This window comes from Hippopotamus amphibius, chromosome 1, assembly GCF_030028045.1.
Source record: "Hippopotamus amphibius kiboko isolate mHipAmp2 chromosome 1, mHipAmp2.hap2, whole genome shotgun sequence".
Lineage (NCBI taxonomy): Eukaryota > Metazoa > Chordata > Mammalia > Artiodactyla > Hippopotamidae > Hippopotamus > Hippopotamus amphibius.
Genome location: NC_080186.1, coordinates 211,063,751 through 211,082,349, shown reverse-complemented (window position 1 = coordinate 211,082,349; position 18,599 = coordinate 211,063,751). Strand labels below are relative to the sequence as shown.

General features: G+C 35.9%; 1 protein-coding gene and 1 non-coding gene across 2 annotated transcripts in view; both read right to left on the bottom strand.

Annotated features, from left to right (window-relative positions):
• Positions 1-18,599, bottom strand: part of TMEM167A (transmembrane protein 167A) — a 38,020-nt gene that overhangs the window by 13,106 nt on the left and 6,315 nt on the right. The window contains exon 2 of the mRNA XM_057739935.1: positions 3,379-3,488. Within this exon, the coding sequence (XP_057595918.1) occupies positions 3,379-3,488 (110 nt within the window). The remainder of the gene's footprint in view (positions 1-3,378; positions 3,489-18,599) is intronic.
• On the bottom strand, positions 1,597-1,731 carry LOC130843557 (small nucleolar RNA U109). The gene has a single exon (XR_009051033.1). It is a non-coding gene; the product is annotated as a small nucleolar RNA U109 (small nucleolar RNA).

The following is an 18,599-nucleotide window of genomic DNA, read 5'->3' as shown; positions in this document are numbered from 1 at the left end:
AATGCCAAAATTTATCCAAAACCATCTGTGTCCATTCACTATTTTCTCAAAATTAATATTTAAATGGGCATATGTATTTTCTGCTTTTTGTTGGTATGACAAAAGAACAGAATTATAAATAGTGTTACACATGGCTAAAAATCAAGATAAATTAACATTACTTATTGTAATGAATTAGGATTAGTACAAGAAAATTATAATGTTTAAATTCCAGGGAAATTTATATTATAAACTTTTTTGCCCAAAAAGATGGCTGGCAATGAATCATTAAATTTGAATGGTTAAGACTAAAAGAAAATGTTGATTCAATTAAGTTCTACACACATTCCTCTTCTGGAGTATACAGTAACTTCCTGACATCAAAACAAAAAGTCTCTTAGTTCAGATTAATGACATGGGCAAAAATACAAGTTTTAATTATGAAGGATGGGCATTCTGACAGGTGAAACAATTTTACTACAGGGAAAAAAAAGGACAAATACACTCGTGAAAGCAAAGGATCAGGGCCAGATTGTGCCTAAGTTCAATCCTACTTAATTGGTTGCATACCTGTAAGCAAGTTATTTTACCTCTTTTATCTCATCCTCATAGGGTTGTTATAAGGATTAAATGAATTATTACATAGAAAGGCTTTAGAATAGTGACTAACTGTGTTGTGTTCAGTATTACATAGGCTAAAGGTATATGTGACAATAACTCCAGGTATCATTTACACTGGCTTACATTTCATCAAAAAATAAAAGACAACTGGTTAGAGATGTGCAATGCCCTGGATGCTTGATTCTAAAAGTCTATTGATTATAAAATGCATTATTGATTTAAAGCTCCTCTGGTTGAGGTACTCAGAGGCAGGACACCTGAAGTTCCTCTATTGGCAGTTTAGGGCCCTACAGAACAGTCTGAAACTGTATGATAACAGTCAAGGACTTTTTAGATCTTACACTCTAGAAATAACTCAAAGCATCATTAGGAAATTGGTATAAGACTGTTACCATATTGAAAGCTATTCAAATGAAGAAAATTTCCTAACTTGGCAACTTAAGAGATTAATTGGTACTGCTTTGGCCTTTTTCATATATTTCCCTACCTGGACATTTCTGTAATATCCCAAATGTTAAAAAGAACGTCATTAGCTGGTAAAAACCAATACAAATATGCTGCTTAGTTTCTAAGGATATAAATCAATAAGTGTATCTGCTGATAAAACTATTAAGTCCACAAAAATAGGAAATAAGACAAAGTTGCAATCTTTCTCTGCTGCTTTATAGTTCCATATTATTCAAAACAGCAAAAAATTAGTTATTTCCAACAGTGAAGTTATCAAGAACTCATTTTATCTGTTTGGTCCAGGTATCTTCACTTTAGCATGGAATACTCACTATAATGAAAGTTTGAGTCCCGTGAAAATACTTATAATAGAAAAGAACTATGATCACTAAATATTTCTTCTACACAAAATTTTTCATATGTACAAGTTAAAATAAAAGAAGCTCAACATTTATATAAATAGAATAAAGTTTTTAAAAAAGCTTTCAAACAGTTAACTATCAGTATATACTTTAAAGTGTAAAAATAGGCATGCTATTTCTTTGGTTTTTATGTAGGAGAAATATACTACTACTCAACCTCTACTGTAAGGTTGGCAGCCCTGAGAACTCCTTTTCTAATGTAGCATGTTATGGATGTATTCCTGCTTCCAAAGGAATGAGGAGCAGACATTTCCACATGCAATCTACTTTCTTTGTCGCAGCATCAGAAAAGTACAAATACTCTTTTCTACCACTATGTGATTATTCTTTCATGACATAAACACATTTCTTATTAGACATTATGTATTATATTAGAAGTCTAAATTAATGATCAATGAGACTGTTTACTGGATTCTACCATATGTTTTAACTATAAGTTAATTGTTGTGGGTTGCAGAGAAGGGTAGGAGGAAAAAAAACTGGTTGGGTAGAAAGGCTTCATGCACAGCTAAGCAATAAATAGGATTATATAATTTCAACAAAGGGACAAAGTGTTAAACTGAATGCTAAAGACTCAGCGCAATAAGAGTTCAGAGAAAAAGGTGGAATGATAAGAGAGAATGTCTACAAAGGAAGTGGGGCATTGTCAGAAAAACTGATGGACGCATAACATCTGTTTTCACCTTCAGGAGAGTAAATGAAATCCCTCAGGCCAAGAGACGGATCATCAGTTTACTGGGACAGAACTACAGATTTTCATTATTCAAAACTGGTTAGGGGTTCTATTTATACCTTTATAGATGTTCAAACAAACCAATATAATAAAAAGAAAGGAATAGTAACAAAAGCCAAAAGATTTACATAATGGGATGTTTGAATAAATGTTAATTATGACCCCAAAGAAATAACAGAGTTGAAGGAAAGAGAATTATTTCTTCTCATGATTGAATATCTACTACCTGGCCTCTTGTAGGAGCTTATTATTACTGGAAAAGCAGAGTGTGACCTTGCAGGACCTTAATTTGGCCCTTTTCCTTTCATCAAAAACAAAAAAAAGGTGCTGGAGATAATTAATTATTCCTATGTGAAGTATTCTATTATTTCATCCTATTATTTCTTAAGATGATTAAGTGAGGAACAGGATCTTACCACAAAAGGATTAAGACAATTATTCACAGAAATTAATGCATCTGTAAGGCAAAGAAAGTTTACACAGTTTTTAACACATGGTCTCTGCTTTTTTATATACTTGTTTTTCTGGTTGAACTCAATATGTATTTCTGCATTAGGAACATGGCACTTAAAAATTTTAAGTCTTTGTGGTATCATATCAAGCTCAAATTTTGGGGGAGTGTGAACATACAATTAAAAGGGATGTGACATACCCAAGACTTAATTTTTATTACTGCTTTAAGTAAGCTAAATAAATTTCTCCAAAGATGTTTGCTTTATGATATAGATGGGGAGCCTATCTGATTAGACTAGTCTTGGAATAAAAAGGGAATGTCTATATTATTGTTTTTATGGACACAGTGCTTGTAAACTGTTTAATGCTTTCAAAATATGATAACCAACTTTACTAATTATTCTATTAAAAACTAAGGCCAAACACTGTCTTTGAAAGTACTAAACTGTAGCTCCAATCTCAGAAAAAAATCTATCACATCTTTTAAAATATACTTTTTTTTTCATTCCAACACATTTCAGGTCACTTCTGATATTTATCTTTTTATTTAGTAAGATTTTGTGAACATAAAGATTTGGATTTTAAAAACTAGGGTAAAATATTGTAAAAAGTTATGAAAAAGTAAATTTCATATAGGAATTAAATTATTTAATGATTTTCAATAATTGACATTCAATATCTCTAAGAACTAATTTGGGTGATTAGACATTATTAGTAACATACCCAGTTTTATTTCTGTCCAGGAGGCTGGGTGCCAAGGATCGGATATAAGCACAGGTACATATAAGCAGCAAGATTACAGTCAACAGACTCTGGAAATTGAAAATGGCAGACTAAAAAGAGAAATAGAAAAGTTAATGTCACAAGATAAACTGCACAGGTAAAAAAAGTAAGACAATTTTATATTAAGAATCATACTTTTCTTCAAAAAGGCAAACAGAATGACACATCTGAGAACACTTTAAAACCAAAATTACAAGGTATTTTGAGAGCACACTTTCCTCTCCATTCTTTGGGCTAAGGAATTCAGAAGATGCAACAAAAATTCTAAATTCAAGAACTTAAAAACACTACCAAATATGTCATGAATCCAAAATAGCTCACCAAAGCTGAACCAATAATTAATTTAGATGTTCTAGGATCCCAGACTACTAGGCAGGACATGGGGTCTCCAAGCTCTGCCAAGTAAGCTGCCAATATGACTGACCTCAGTTGAATATTGGCTCTCTAAATCTGTTTCACATCAGTAAAACTGGGTGGAGAAGGGGGAGACAGATTCAATACTGGTTCAGATTTCTTTCAATTCTGAAATTCTTTTAGAATAAGAATGCTTTAAATTTAAGTAATCATGTTCCATGCACTAAGTAATACCAGTCTATTAGGTTTTGATGAAAGAAAAGCACTTGTTATTTCACTGCTGATTCTTTATAAGTTATTAAAATAAAATTTAACATAGAATTCTGCTCCAAAAGAAAACTGTTAAACATCACAATACTCATCCCTGAAGAGTGAACACTGTCTATCAACTCTGAATTTCCAGCACCTGACTATGTGCCAGACACACAGTGGGAGCCCAATAAAAGATGGCTGAATAAATAAAACAATTTTTAAAAAGTGCAGGAATACTACTGTATATATAATAAAGAATAACATTTCCATTATACACAGGTAGCTAAAATATATCAATCTCACAGTAGCTAGCAATATGCTTATTTAGTAAACTCAAGTATTATACTTCATGAGGGTGATCAAGATGGCAGAGTAGAAGGATGTGAGCCTCACCTTCCCCAACAAGCACATCAAAAATACATCTACATGTGGAACAATTCTCACAGGAAATCAACTGGAAATGTAGATCTCCTATACAACCAAAGCTGCAAGAAAGATTTCCATGTAATTAGGTAGGACAGGGGAAAGGAAAAAAAAAGCATCAGGATGGGACCTGTACCTCTGGGAGGGATGTGAAAAGGAAAAAAGGTTCACACAGGCAGGCTTGGAGAGCCTCCTTGCCTGCTGGGAGGAGCTGGAGAAGCCTAGACTTGAGTATGTGCATGCTGGCTTGCTGACAATCAGGACGGAGAGAGACTGGTGCTGGCGGCTGCACCTCACCACACTTTCCAATCCAAGGTGTGAATCTGGTGGGGCTACATATACCTATAGCAGCTAAACAATGAATCTTGGCAGACAGGCCCTGGGAGCAAGAGTCCTGCAAGAAGCCAGCCCACAAGGGTTGAGGGTGTGGTCCAGGTCTAACCACAGAGCCCACTGTGCCATTCTCAGCACTAAAGTGGGGGGGGAGGGAAGGGCGAGAAGGAAGAGGGGTTGGCGGTGTGGGGTGGGTCTGGGCTTTGCCAGCTGCACCTGGTGGAGCACAGAAAGGCATGTATCCTGTAGAGGACCCCTAGGGAGGAGTCCTCAGAGCTCCAGTTCTGCCCACCCCACACCTCTGCCTGGAGTTGGATCTGGGGTGGACAAGTTCTGAGAGAGGCCTGCTACAGAAGCAGCCAAGATCCTAGGCAGCAGCACAACCACCTTGATTCATGCAGCCACGGTGTCCTGGCCCCCACCACCAGCCCACACCACACCACAGCCTAGCACCACATCTGGGATGAACACAATGAAAAAACGAAAGCAACTTTGGGCTGCTTATGGGCAGAATTTCAGCTGCCTGCATGGTCAGTGCACAGGTTCACTGTGACCACACAGGCTTCACTTGCTTCAGTGGTCACCTCCTTTGGCACAGGGCACGCAACTCAAGGACATTGGAGCCTCACCAAACCCAATCCTCAGGGCTTCTACTCTAACAACTGGGGAGGAGACTTTGACTCCAACAGGGCTATGACAGCCATGGAGCAATGAGGGAGCTCTGCCCAACACCCAGTGCAGGCCCTGGACACCACAACACTAATTATATCCCCTGTCAAGTGGATAATGGCCAGCAGACTCTGAGGGGAAGATGTGGCTGGCATCCATACCAAAACCAGCCCTCACGCCAAAAATATTGGACTCACAGACTGCACAGAATGCTCCCACATTGAAAACACCCCTTCAAGACCACAATAGAAAACTGTTTCTCGTAAGTTCATGGAGACAGAAAAAAGTACGCAAAATGAAAAAGCAGAGGAACTACTCCCAATTAAAAGAACATGAGACATATCCTAAAAGAAGTAAAACAGACCTCACCAGTCTACTAGACCTTGAATTCAAAAAGGAGGTAAGAAAAATGCAAGAGGAATTAAGAAAGGTTACTGATACAAATGCAGATCACTGTAACAAGGAACTGGAAACTACAAAGATGAAGCAATCAAAATTAGACAACTCAATTGCTGAGATAACAACTAATCTGGCAATCAACAGCAGACTAAATAACACTGAAGAACAAATGAGTGATCTGGAGGATAGAATGATGGAAATCACTCAATCAGAACAGTTAAAGAAAAACAAAATTTAAAAATGAAAACTACGTAAGAGATCTCTGGTATAACATTAACCATACCAATGTTCACATTATAGGGGTCTCAGAAGGAGAAGAGATGTAAAAGGGGATTGAAAATTTACTTGGGAAATTAAGGCTAAAACTATCCCAAACCAAAAGAAAGAAACAGATATCCAGGTACAGGAAGCAAGAGAGTTCCCCAAAAGATGAACCCAAACAGACCCACAGCAAGACATAACATAATTAAAATGGCAAAAGTTAAAGACAGAGAGTTCTAAAGTCAGCAAGAGAAAAACAAAGAGCCATATACAAGGGAATCCCCATAAGGTTATCAGCTGAATTTTCTGCAGAAATTTTGCAGGCCAGAAGGAAGTAGTATTAAATATTCAAAGTTCTGAAAGGGAAAAACCTGCAACATACTTTACCCAGGAAGAATACCATTTAGAATAGGAAGAGAGAGAAAGAATTTCTCAGACAATCAAAATCGAAAAGAATACAGCAATACTACACCTATTCTAAAAGAAATATTGAAAGGTCTTGTCTAAAGAGAAAAGAAGCAGGAATTTAAAGGAAAGGAAAAATTACAATAGGAAAGGCAAATATATAAAAGGATTGCAGATCATTTAAATAAGACAGTACATTTATTAAAAACCAAAAAAATTGTAAAAAGCAAGTATATAGTTATGGATCAACATACTTGAAAACCTGGTTAACCACAAACTAAAAAACATACAAAAATCAAAAAGAAAGGAACTCAAGCATAATACAAAAGAAAACCATCAAATCACAAAAGGAAAAACAAAAGGAAGAAATCAACAAAGAAGCACAAAATCAACTGGAAAACAAGGTTTAAAATTGCAATAAGCACATATCCATCAATAACTACTTTAAATGTCAATTGGCTAAATGACCGGATTAAAAGACAGAGTGACAGATTAGATAAAAAATAATAACCTACAAGGTGCTACCTACAAGAGACTCACTTTAGGGCTAAGGACACACATAGATTGAAAGTGAGGAGATGGAAAAAGATATTTTATGCAAATGGAAATAACAAGAAAGTGGCAGAAGCAATATTCATATCAAAGTAGACTTAAAACAAAGTCCATAAAGTAAGACAAAGAAGGACATTATATAATGCTAAAGGGATCACTACAACTAGAGGATATTACACTCATTAACACATATGAACCCAATACAGGAGCACCCAAATATACAGAATACTAATAAACACAAAGGGAGAAATCAACAGGAATACAATAATAGTAGGAGACTTTAACACCCCACTGACATCAATGGACAGATCTTCCAGACAGAAAATCAGGAAGGAAAGAGACATCATAAATGATATAATAGGCCAGTTGGGCTTAATTGACATCTACAAGATACTACACCCAAAAAAACCAGAACACACAGTTTTTTTCAAGCACACAGAGAACATTCTCTAGGACAGATGACAATCTGGGTCATAAAACAAGCCTCAACAAATTTAAGAGCATAGAAATTATTTCAAGTATCTTTTCTGACCACAATGGTATGAAATTAGACATCAACCAAAAAAAAAAAAAAATCAGAAAATACCTCGAGACAAATGACAATGAAAACACAACCTTACATAATCTTTGAAATGCAGTAAAAGTGATTCTAGGAAGGAAGTTAGTTCATAGAAGTACAGGTTTTCCTCAAGAAATAAGAAAAATCTCAAACAACCTAATCTACCACCTAAAAGAATTAGAAAAGAACAAACAAAACCCAAAGTGAGCACAAGAAAGGAAATAAATATTAGAGAGGAAATAAAGATTAAAAAAAAAAAAAACAGAAAAGATCAGTAAAACCAAGAGCTGGTTTTCCAAAAAGATAAGCAAAATCTACAAACTCTAGCCAGACTCACCAAGAAGAAAAGAGAGAGGGCCCAAGTAAACAAAAGAAATGAAAAATGAGAAATAACAATTGATACCACAGAAATATAAAAAGTCATATGGGACCTCCCTGGTGGCACAGTGCTTAAGAATCTGCCAGCCAATGCAGGGGACATGGGTTCAATTCCTGGGCTGGAAAGATCCCACATGCTGTGGAACAACTAAGCCCGTGTGCCAAAACCACTGAGCCTGCATGCTGCAACTACTGAAGCCTGCATGCCTAGAGCTCATGCTCCACAAGAGAAGCCACCACACTGAGAAGCCTGTGCACTGCAACGAAGAGTAATCCCTGCTTGCCACAACTAAAGAAAAAACTGTGCAGCAACAAAGACCCAATGCAGCTAAAAATATAAATACATAAAAAATAAAAAATCATGAGAACACTATGAACAATTTTATGCCAACAAATCAGACAACCCAGAAGAAATGGATTAGTTTCCAGAAACACACAGCCTGCTAAAAATGAGTCAAGAAGAAACATAGTTTGAACAGAATGATCAAAGTGAAATAGAATCTGTAATAAAAATAATCCCTGCAAACAAAAGTCCAAGGCCAGGCGGCACCACTGGGAAATTCTACCAAACATACAAAGAAGAACTTAAACCTATCCTTCTCAAACTAGTCCAAAAGCTTGAAGAGGAGGGAACACTACCAAATTCATTCTATGAAGCCACTATCATGTTGATACCAAAGCCAGACAAAGACACTACAAAAAAAGAAAATTATAGGCCAATATCTTTGATGAATATAGATAGCAAATATACTCAAAATATTAACAAACTGAATCCAAGAATACATTAAAAGGGTCATACACCATGATCAAGGGGGATTTATCCCAAGGATGCAAGGACTTCTCAATATCCACAAATCACTCAATGTGATATACCACACACACATTAGCAAAGTGAAGAATAAAAATCACATGATCATCTCAACAGACATAGAAAAAGCATTAGAACAAAAGTCAACATCCATTCATAATAAAAACTGTCATGAAAGTAGATATAGATGAAACATCTCAACACAATAAAAGCCATTTTATGACAAACCCACAGCCAACAACCCCAACCCCCAAAAGCTGAAAGCCTTCCCGCTAAATTCAGGAATAAGACAAGGATGCTCAGGCTCACCAATTCTATTCAACACAGTATGAAAATCCTAGCCACAACAATCAGACAAGGAAAGAAATAAAAGATCCAAATTGGAAGGGAAGAAATAAAACTGTTTCTGTTTATAGATGATATGATATTCTATTTAGAGAACCCTAAAATCTCCACACAAAACCTATTAGAACTAGTAACTGAATTCATCAAGGTAGCAGGATACAAGATTAATATACAGGAATAGGTTCCATTTCTTTACCCTAACAATGAACTATCAGAAATAGAAAGTACAAAACAATGCTGTTTAAAATCATGTCAAAGGAAAAACAAACAAACAAACAAAAAACACCTAGGAGTAACTTTATTCCAGGAGGTGAAAGACCTATATTCTGAAAACTACAAAACATTGATAAAAGGAAACTGAAGATAACTCAAAGAAATGAAAAGATACCACATGCTCTTGGATTAGAAGAATTAACATTGCAATGCAATCTACAAACTTAATTCAATCCCTATCAAACACCCATGACATTTTTCACAGAACTAGAAGAAATAACCCTAAAATTTATATGGAACCACATAAGATCCAGAATTGTCAAAGCAACCATGAGGAAAAAGGACAAAACTGGAGGCATAACCCTTCCAGACTTCAGATGGTAGTACACAAACCTACAGTAATCAAAACAGCATAGTACTGGCACAAAAACAAACATAGATTATGGAGAAAAAGCAGTCTCTTTAACAAGGGCTGTTGGGAAAGCTGGACAGCTAAATATAAATCAATGAAATCAGAACACTCCCTCACAGCATATACAAAAATAAACACCACACAGATTAAAGACCTAAATATAAGACATGACACCATAAAACTGCTAGATGAGAACATAGGTAAAACGTTCTCAGACATAAATTGTAGCAATATTTCTTTTAGATCAGTTTCCCAAGACAAGAGAAATAAAAGCAAAACAAACAAATGGGACCTAATCAAACTTAAAAGTTACTGCACAGCCAAGGAAACTATCAGCAAAATGAAAAAACCACCTATGGAATGGGAAAAAATATCTGCAATGGATGAGACCTACAAGGGGTTAATATCCAAAATACACAAAAAGCTCATACAACTCAGTGTCAAAAAAACAACCCAACCAAAAATGAGCAGAAGACCTAAAACTAAACAGACTTCTCTCCAAAGAAGACATTCAGATGATGAATAGGCACACGAAAAAATGCTCAACATTGCTAGTTATTAGAGAAATGCAAATCAAAACCACAATGAGATATCACCTCACACTGGTCAGAATGGCTCTCATCAAGAAGTCTAGAAATAACAACTGCTGGAGACGGTATGGAGAAAAGGGAATCCTCCTATATATACTGTTTGTGGGAATGTAAATTGGTGCAGCCACTATGGAAAACAGCATGGAGGTTCCTTAAAAAAGGAAAAATAGAGCTACCATATGATCCAGCAATCCTACTTCTGGGGATATATCTGGAAAGGATGAAAACTCCAATTTGAAAGATACATGCACCCCAATATTCACAGCAACACTATTTACAATAGCCAAGCAATGAAAACTATTCATTGTCCATTAACAGTGGATTGGTTTAGAAGATGTCACACACACACACACACACACACAAACATACAATGGAATATTTACTTAGCCACAAATACTGCCATTTGCAGCAACATGGACAAACCTAGAGAATATCACACTAAGTGAAGTAAGTTAGAGAAAAGCAAATATCATGACATCACTTATATGTGGAATTGAAAACAATACAAATGAATCTATATACAAAACAGAAACAGACTCAAAGACAAAGAAAGCAAACTTACGGTTACCAAAGGGCAAAGGGAGAGGGGGAGGAAAATTAAAAAGAGTACGGGATTAGCAGATATAAACCATTATACGTAAAATACATAAGCAATAAGGATTTATTGTATAGCACAGGGAACTACATTCAATATTTTATAATAACCTGTAATAGAAAATAGTCTGAAAAAAATATATCTGAATCACTTTGCTGAACATCTAAAGCTAACAGAATATTGTAAATCAACTATGCTTCAATTAAAAAAAAAGCACTTCTTGTAAATTCAGGAATTAGACAAAGAATAAGAGTTTTAAAAAAACTTTAAGGTGAAATTATTACTTGCAAATATTAAGCATTACCTGAAAAGCCCAAAAGAATCTAGTGAAAAGTTATTACAGACCATAAGGGAATTAAAATTGTGTAAGGTGGCTAGGCAATCAATAGCCTATCAACCAGCTGAGAAACAAATTGGAAAAAAAGGACTCCATTTATAAAAGCAACTAGAACAAAAAGCTAAAGTGTATAAGAATAATCTTAACAAAAAATCTGTAACATTGACATCATAGGCCAAAATTGACAAAGCCTTAAAACATACTGAAGCACATAAAAGTAGAATGGAGTGGTATACTAGGTTCTTATATTGAAAGGCAATACTGTAAAGCTAATCTATAAATTTAAAGTGAACACAACAGCAACAAGTTATTTTTGAAACTGATAACTGATTTTGAAATTCATGTGGAAAAAATAAGTAAGCAAGAATATCCAGGAGATCCTAAAAAAAGTATTAGCTATCAGAAACTGTCATAATATTTTTAAACCTTTCACATATTTAATAACTTTTATTTGCAAACTATTCAAAATATTTAAAAAATTATACATTTGCCAATATTTTAAGGACAAAAAACTGCTTCTGTACAATGCTAAGTGATGGGAAAAACAGCCCACATGATTTCACAGTCAGTATATCCGTAGCTATGTAAACCTTTATGCAAAGAAGAGAAGACAATGCAGTGATTATCAATGAAGGTTTTTAAATTATCAACTTCTCTAGATTTCTCAAATTTTCTAAGTGTTACTATTATGGTCTGAACAAGGTAAAATTGATTTGTAATTACTATTTTAATAGTTGTCTGTACAAATCATTTCTTCATGGATATAGCAGGGATAAACTTAATATGTCTTGGTTTTTAATTGAATTGGACTTTAACTTTGCATCTGTGAAAACAAGTAATGTGTATTTTTTAAACTTGAAATAAATCAATAAAGGAAATGATCAATTCTAGATAGAAATCATAGTACCTCACAATGCTTATTTTTAAAGGTCATATTTTGAACATGTATATGAATATGTTGATGAATAGTATTTGATAATAACCTCATGAAATATAAAGCATAGATTTCCTCCTAGCCAACATAACTAAACATGTAGTTGACATCTACTCTGTCTGGAGCATGAGAGTAGACACTGGATTTAAAAAAGTACATAGCAAGACAGCAGACAAGATGGCAGAGTAGAAGGACTTGAGGTCATGTACTCTCACGAAATCACCAAAATTGCAACAAACTGCTGAATAATCATGGACAAAAAAGACTCCAATCTACCAAAAAAAGATATCCTACATTCAAAGATGAAGAAGCCACAACGAGACAGTAAGAGAGGCACTTTTGGCCAGTGGGTGACCCACAAACTGAAAAAAAATTATATTGCCGAGGTTCTCCCACAGGAGTGAGGTTTCTGAGCCCTATGTCAGGATCCCCAGCCTAGGGATCTGGCATTGGGAGGAGAAGCCCACAGAGCATTTGGCTCTCTCTGAAGGCCAGTGGGGTTTGAGCGCAGGAGCTCCACAGGACTGGGGGAAACAGACTCGACTCTTAGAGGGCACACAAGGTTTCACGTGCACTGGGACCCAGAACAAAGCAGTGACTCCAGAGGAGGCTGGGCCAGACTTACCTATGGGTACTAGAAGTTCTCCCGGGGAGATGGGAGGCGGCTGTGGCTCACTGTTGGGACAAGGACACTGCTGGCGGAGGCTCTAGGGAATACTCATTGGTGTAAACTTACCCAGAAGTCACCATTTTGGCACCTGGCCCCACCCAACAACTAACTGGCAGCCTAAAGCCTTACTGAGTTCAAAGTCACCTATAAAACACACCCCTTGACATAGCCCTGTCCACCAGAAGGACAAGAGCCAGCTCTACCCAAAAGCGGACAGGCACCAGTCCCTTCAACCAGGAGGCCTGCACAAACCCCTGGACAAGCCTTACCCACCAGGGGGCAGACACAAGAAGCCTGAGAAATGGAAACCACAAACACAGAAATTTAGATAAAATGAGCAAGTAGAGAAATATATTCCAGACAAAGGAACGAGATAAAACTCCAGAACAACTGAGTGAAGTGGTAATGGGCAATCTGTCTGAAAAAGAACTCAGGGTAATGATAGTAAAGGTGATCCAAGATCTTGGAAAAAGAATGGAGGCACATAACAAGAAGATACAAGAAATGTTTAACAAAGAGCTAGAAGATTTGAAGAACAAACAGAGGTGAACAATACAATAACTGGAATGAAAAATACACTCAAACAATCAATAGCAGAATAATTGAGACAGAAGAAATGAATAAGTAAGCTGGAAGACAGACTAGTGGAAATCACTGCTGTGGAACAGAATAAAGAAAGAATGAAAAGAAATGAAGACAGTTTAAGAGACTTATGGGACAACATTAAACTTGCCAACATTTGCACTATAAGGCAGAAAAGAGAAAGGGCCTGAGAAAATATTTGAAGAGATAATAGCCAAAAATTTCCTTAACATGCGAAAGTAAACACTCAAGTCCAGGAAGTACAGAGAGTCCCATACAGGTTAAACCCAAGGAAGAACACACCAAGACACATATTAATCAAATTCATAAAAATTAAAGACAAAGGAAAATATTAAAAGCAACAAGGGAAAAGCAACAAATAACATACAAGGGAATCTCCATATGGTTATCAGTGGATTTTTCAGCAGAAACTCTGCAGGCTAGAAGGGAGTGGCACAATATATTTAAAGTGATGAGGGAAAAAGCTACAGCCAAGAATACCCTACCCATCAAGGCTCTCCTTCAGATTTGACAGAGAAATCAAAAGTTTTTCAGAGAAGGAAAAGCTAAAAGATTCGGTATTACCAAACCAGCTTTACAATAAATGTCAAAGGAACTACTCTAGGAAAAAGAAAAGAACATAAGTAGAATCAGGAAAATTACAAAACAAAAAAGTTAATCAGTAAAGGCTAACATACATCAAATCATCCACACACAAAATGAGTAGGCAGGTTATAAGACTAAAGTAGTAAAATCATTTGTAGCCACAAAAGGCAGTTAAGGGATATACAAAACAAATGTCAAAGGAACTCTGCTAGGTGGAAAAGAAAAAGACACAACTAGAAACAAGAAAAATCCAAATGGGAAAGCTCACCAGTAAAGCAAACATAAAGAGAGGAAATCACACACAGTTATATCAAAACCAGCAATCATGAGAATAGGAGATTACAGATGCAAGATATTGGAAATACATTTGAAATGAAAAGACCAGCACCTTAAAACAATCTTGTGTATATATAGACTGCTATATCACAACCTCGTGGTAACTGGAAACAAAAAATGTACAGTAAATACCCACACAAAAAAGAAAAAGGAACCCAAACACAACACTAAAGATACTCATCAAATCACAAGAGAACAAAAGAGGAAGGGAAGAAAAGAGACCTACAAAAACAAATTCTAAACAAACAATTAACAAAATGGCAACAAGAACATACGTATCAATAATTATCATACATGTAAATGGATTAAATGCTCTAACCGAAAGACATGGACCAGCTGAACAGATACAAAAACAAGACCTGTATATATGTTGTCTATAAGAGACCCACTTCAGATCTAGAGACACACACAGACTGACAGTGAGAAGGTGGAAAAGGTATTCCATACAAATGGAAATCAAAAGAAAGCAAGAGTAGTGATACTCTATCAGACAAGATAGACTTTAAAACAGAGATTGTTATAGGAGACAAAGAAGGACACTACATAATGATCAAGGATCAATCCAAGAAGAAGATATAACAACTGTAAATATATATATATACACACATATATATATACATGCAGCCAACATAAGAGCATCTCAATACATAATGCAAAAGCTAACAACGATAAAAGAAGAAATTGACAGTAACAAAATAATAGTGAGGGACTTTAACTTCCCACTTACACCAATGGACAGATCATCTAGACAGAAAATCAATAAGGAAACACAGGCCTTAAATGACACATTAGACCAGATGGACTTAATTGGTATTTATGGAACATTCTATCCAAAAGAAGCAGAATACACATTCTTCTTAAATGCACATGGAACACTCTACAGGATAGTTCACATGCTAGACCACAAAGCAAGCCTTGGTAAATTTAGGGAGACTGAAATCATATCAAGCATCTTTTCTGACCACGACACTATGAGATTTGAAATCAACTACAAGAAAAAACTGTAAAAAACACAAACACGTGAGGCTATACAATATGATACTAAACAACCAACAGACCACCAAAGAAATCAAAGAGGAAATAAAAAATACCTGGAGAGAAATAACAAGGAAAATATGACAATCCAAAACCTATGGGATGCAGCAAAAGCAGTTCTAGGAGGAAAGTTTATAGCAATACATTCCTACCTCAGGAAACAAGAAAAATCTCCAATAACCTAACCTTACACCCGAAGCAACTAGAGAAAGAACAACCAAAACCCGAAGTTAGTACAAGGAAAGAAATCATGCATATCAGAGCAGAAATAAATAAAATAGAGACAAAGAAAACAATAGAAAAGATCAATGAAACTAAAAGCTGGTTCTCTGAAAAGATAAACAAAATTGATAAACCTTTAGCCAGACTCATGAAGAAAAAGTGAGATGGCTCAAATGAACAAAATGAGAAGTGAAAAAGGAGAAATTACAACCAACACCTCAGAAATACAAAGGATCATGAGACTATTACCAGCAACTATATGCCAATGAAATGGACAACCTAGAAGCAATGGACAAATTCTTAGAAAGAAAGATACAATCTCCCAAGCCTGAACTAGAAAGAAACAGAAAATATGAAAAGACCAATCAAAGTACTGAAATTAAAACAGTGATTTAAAAACCCCCAAACAAAAGTCTAGGATCAGATGGCTTTAGAGGCCAATTTTATCATACATTTAGAAAAGAGATTACACCTATCCTTCTGAAACTTTTCGAAAAAAACTGCAGAGGAAGGAACACTCCCAAACTCATTCTACGAGGCCACCATCATCCTGATACCAAAACCAGACAAAGATACCCACCCCCAAAAAGAGGGAGAGAGAGAATTACCGGTCAATATCATCGATAAACACAGACACAAAAAGCCTCAACAAAATACTAGCAAACCAAGTCCAACAATACATTAAAAGGATCATACACCGTGATAAAGTGGGATTTATCCCAGGGAGCAAGGACTCTTCAATATTCACAAATCAATCACTGTGATACACCCCATCAACAAACTGAAGAATAAAAACCATATGATCATCTCAACAGATGCAGAGAAAATTTTTGACAAAATTAAACACCCATTTATGGTAAAATCTCTCCAGAAAGTGGGCAGAGAAGGGACATACCTCATTAGAATATAAAGACCATATGACAAACCTACAGCTAACGTCACACTCAATGATGAAAAGCTGAAAGCATTTCCTCTAAGATCAGGAACAAGACAAGGATGTCTACTCTCGCCACTTTTATTCAACATAATTTTGGAGGTCCTAGCTATGGCAATTGGAGAAGAAAAAGAAATATAAAGGAATTCAATTTTGAAAAGAAGTAAAACTGTCACTGTTTTCAGATTACATGATACTATGCATAAAAAATACTAAAGAGGCTACCAGGAAACTACTAGAGCTCATCAATGAATTTGGTAAGTTTTCAGGATACAAAACTAACACACAGTAATCTCTTGCATTCCTATACACTAACAACAGAAGATCAGGGGTGAGGGGCAAAGGGGAAGTTGGGACGAGGTGAGAGAGTAGCACAGACATATTTACACTACCAGCTGTAAAATAGATAGCTAGTGGGAAGTTGCTGTATAACAAAAGGAGATCAACTTCATGGGAGATGCCTTGGAGGGCCAGGACGGGGAGGGTGGGGGGGAGTCGCGGGAGGGAGGGGATATGGGGATATGTGTGTAGAGGCAGCTGATTCACTTTGGTGTACCTCAGAGACAGGTACAAGAGTGTAAAGCAAATATATTCCAATAAAGAGTTAAAAAAAAAAAGACAGAGAAATTAAGGAAACAATCCCATTTACTACTGCATCAAAAGAATAAAATACCTAGGAATAAATCTACCTAAGGGGGCAAAGACTTGTACTCTGAAAACTATAAGACTCTGATGAAAGAAATTGAAGATGAAACAAATAGATGGAAAGATATACCATATTCTTGGATTGGAAGAATCAAATTGTCAAAATGACTATATTACCCAAGGTCATCTACAGATTCAATGCAATCCCTATCAAATTACCAATGGCATTTTTCACAGAACTAGAACAAAAAACCTTAAAATATGTGTGAAGACACAAAAGACCCTGAATATCCAAAGCAATCATGAGAAAGAAAAACTGCTGGAGGAATGAGGCTCCCTGACTCCAGATTCTACTACAAAGATACAGTCATCAAAATACTATGGTACTGGCACAAAAACAGAAATATAGATCAATGGAACAGTACTGAAAGCCCAGAGATAAACTCACCCACCTGTGGTCACCTAATCTATGAAAAAGGAGGCAAGAATATACAATGGAGAAAACACAGCCTCTTCAATAAGTGGTGCTGGGAAAACTGGACAGCTACACATAAAAGAATGAAATTAGAACACTCCCTAACACCATACACAAAAATAAACTCAAAATGGATTAAAGACCTAAAATGTAAGGCCAGACACTATAAAACTCATAGAGGAAAACATAGGCAAAACAGTCTTTGACATGAAGACATGCAGGAGGCCAAAAAGCACATGAAAAGATGATCAATGTTGCTATTTATTAGACAAAGGCATGTCAAAGCTACAATGAGGTATTACCTCACACTGGTCAGAATGTCCACCATCAAAAAGTCTATAAACAATAAATAATGGAGAGGCTGCAGAGAAAAGGGAATCCTCCTACACTGTTGGTGGGGATGTAAACTGGTACAGCCACTATGGAGAACAGTATGGAATTTCCTTAAAAAACTAAAAATAGAACTATGATCTAGCAACACCACTCTGGGCACATATCCAGAGAAACCCATACTTCGAAAAGATACATGTACCCCAATGTTCACTGCAGCACTGTTTACAACAGCCAAAAAATGGAAGCAACCTAAATGTCCATCGACAGAAGAATGGATAAAGATGTGGTACATATATACAGTGGAATATTACTTAGCCATAAAAAATGAAATTATGCCATTTGCAGCAACATGGATGGACATAGAGATTATCATACTAAGTGAAGTAAGTCAGACAGTGAAATAAAAATATCATAGTATCACTTATATGTGGAATCTAAAAAGATGATACAAATGAACTTATTTACAAAACAGAAACAGACAGACTTCGAAAACAAAAACAAACT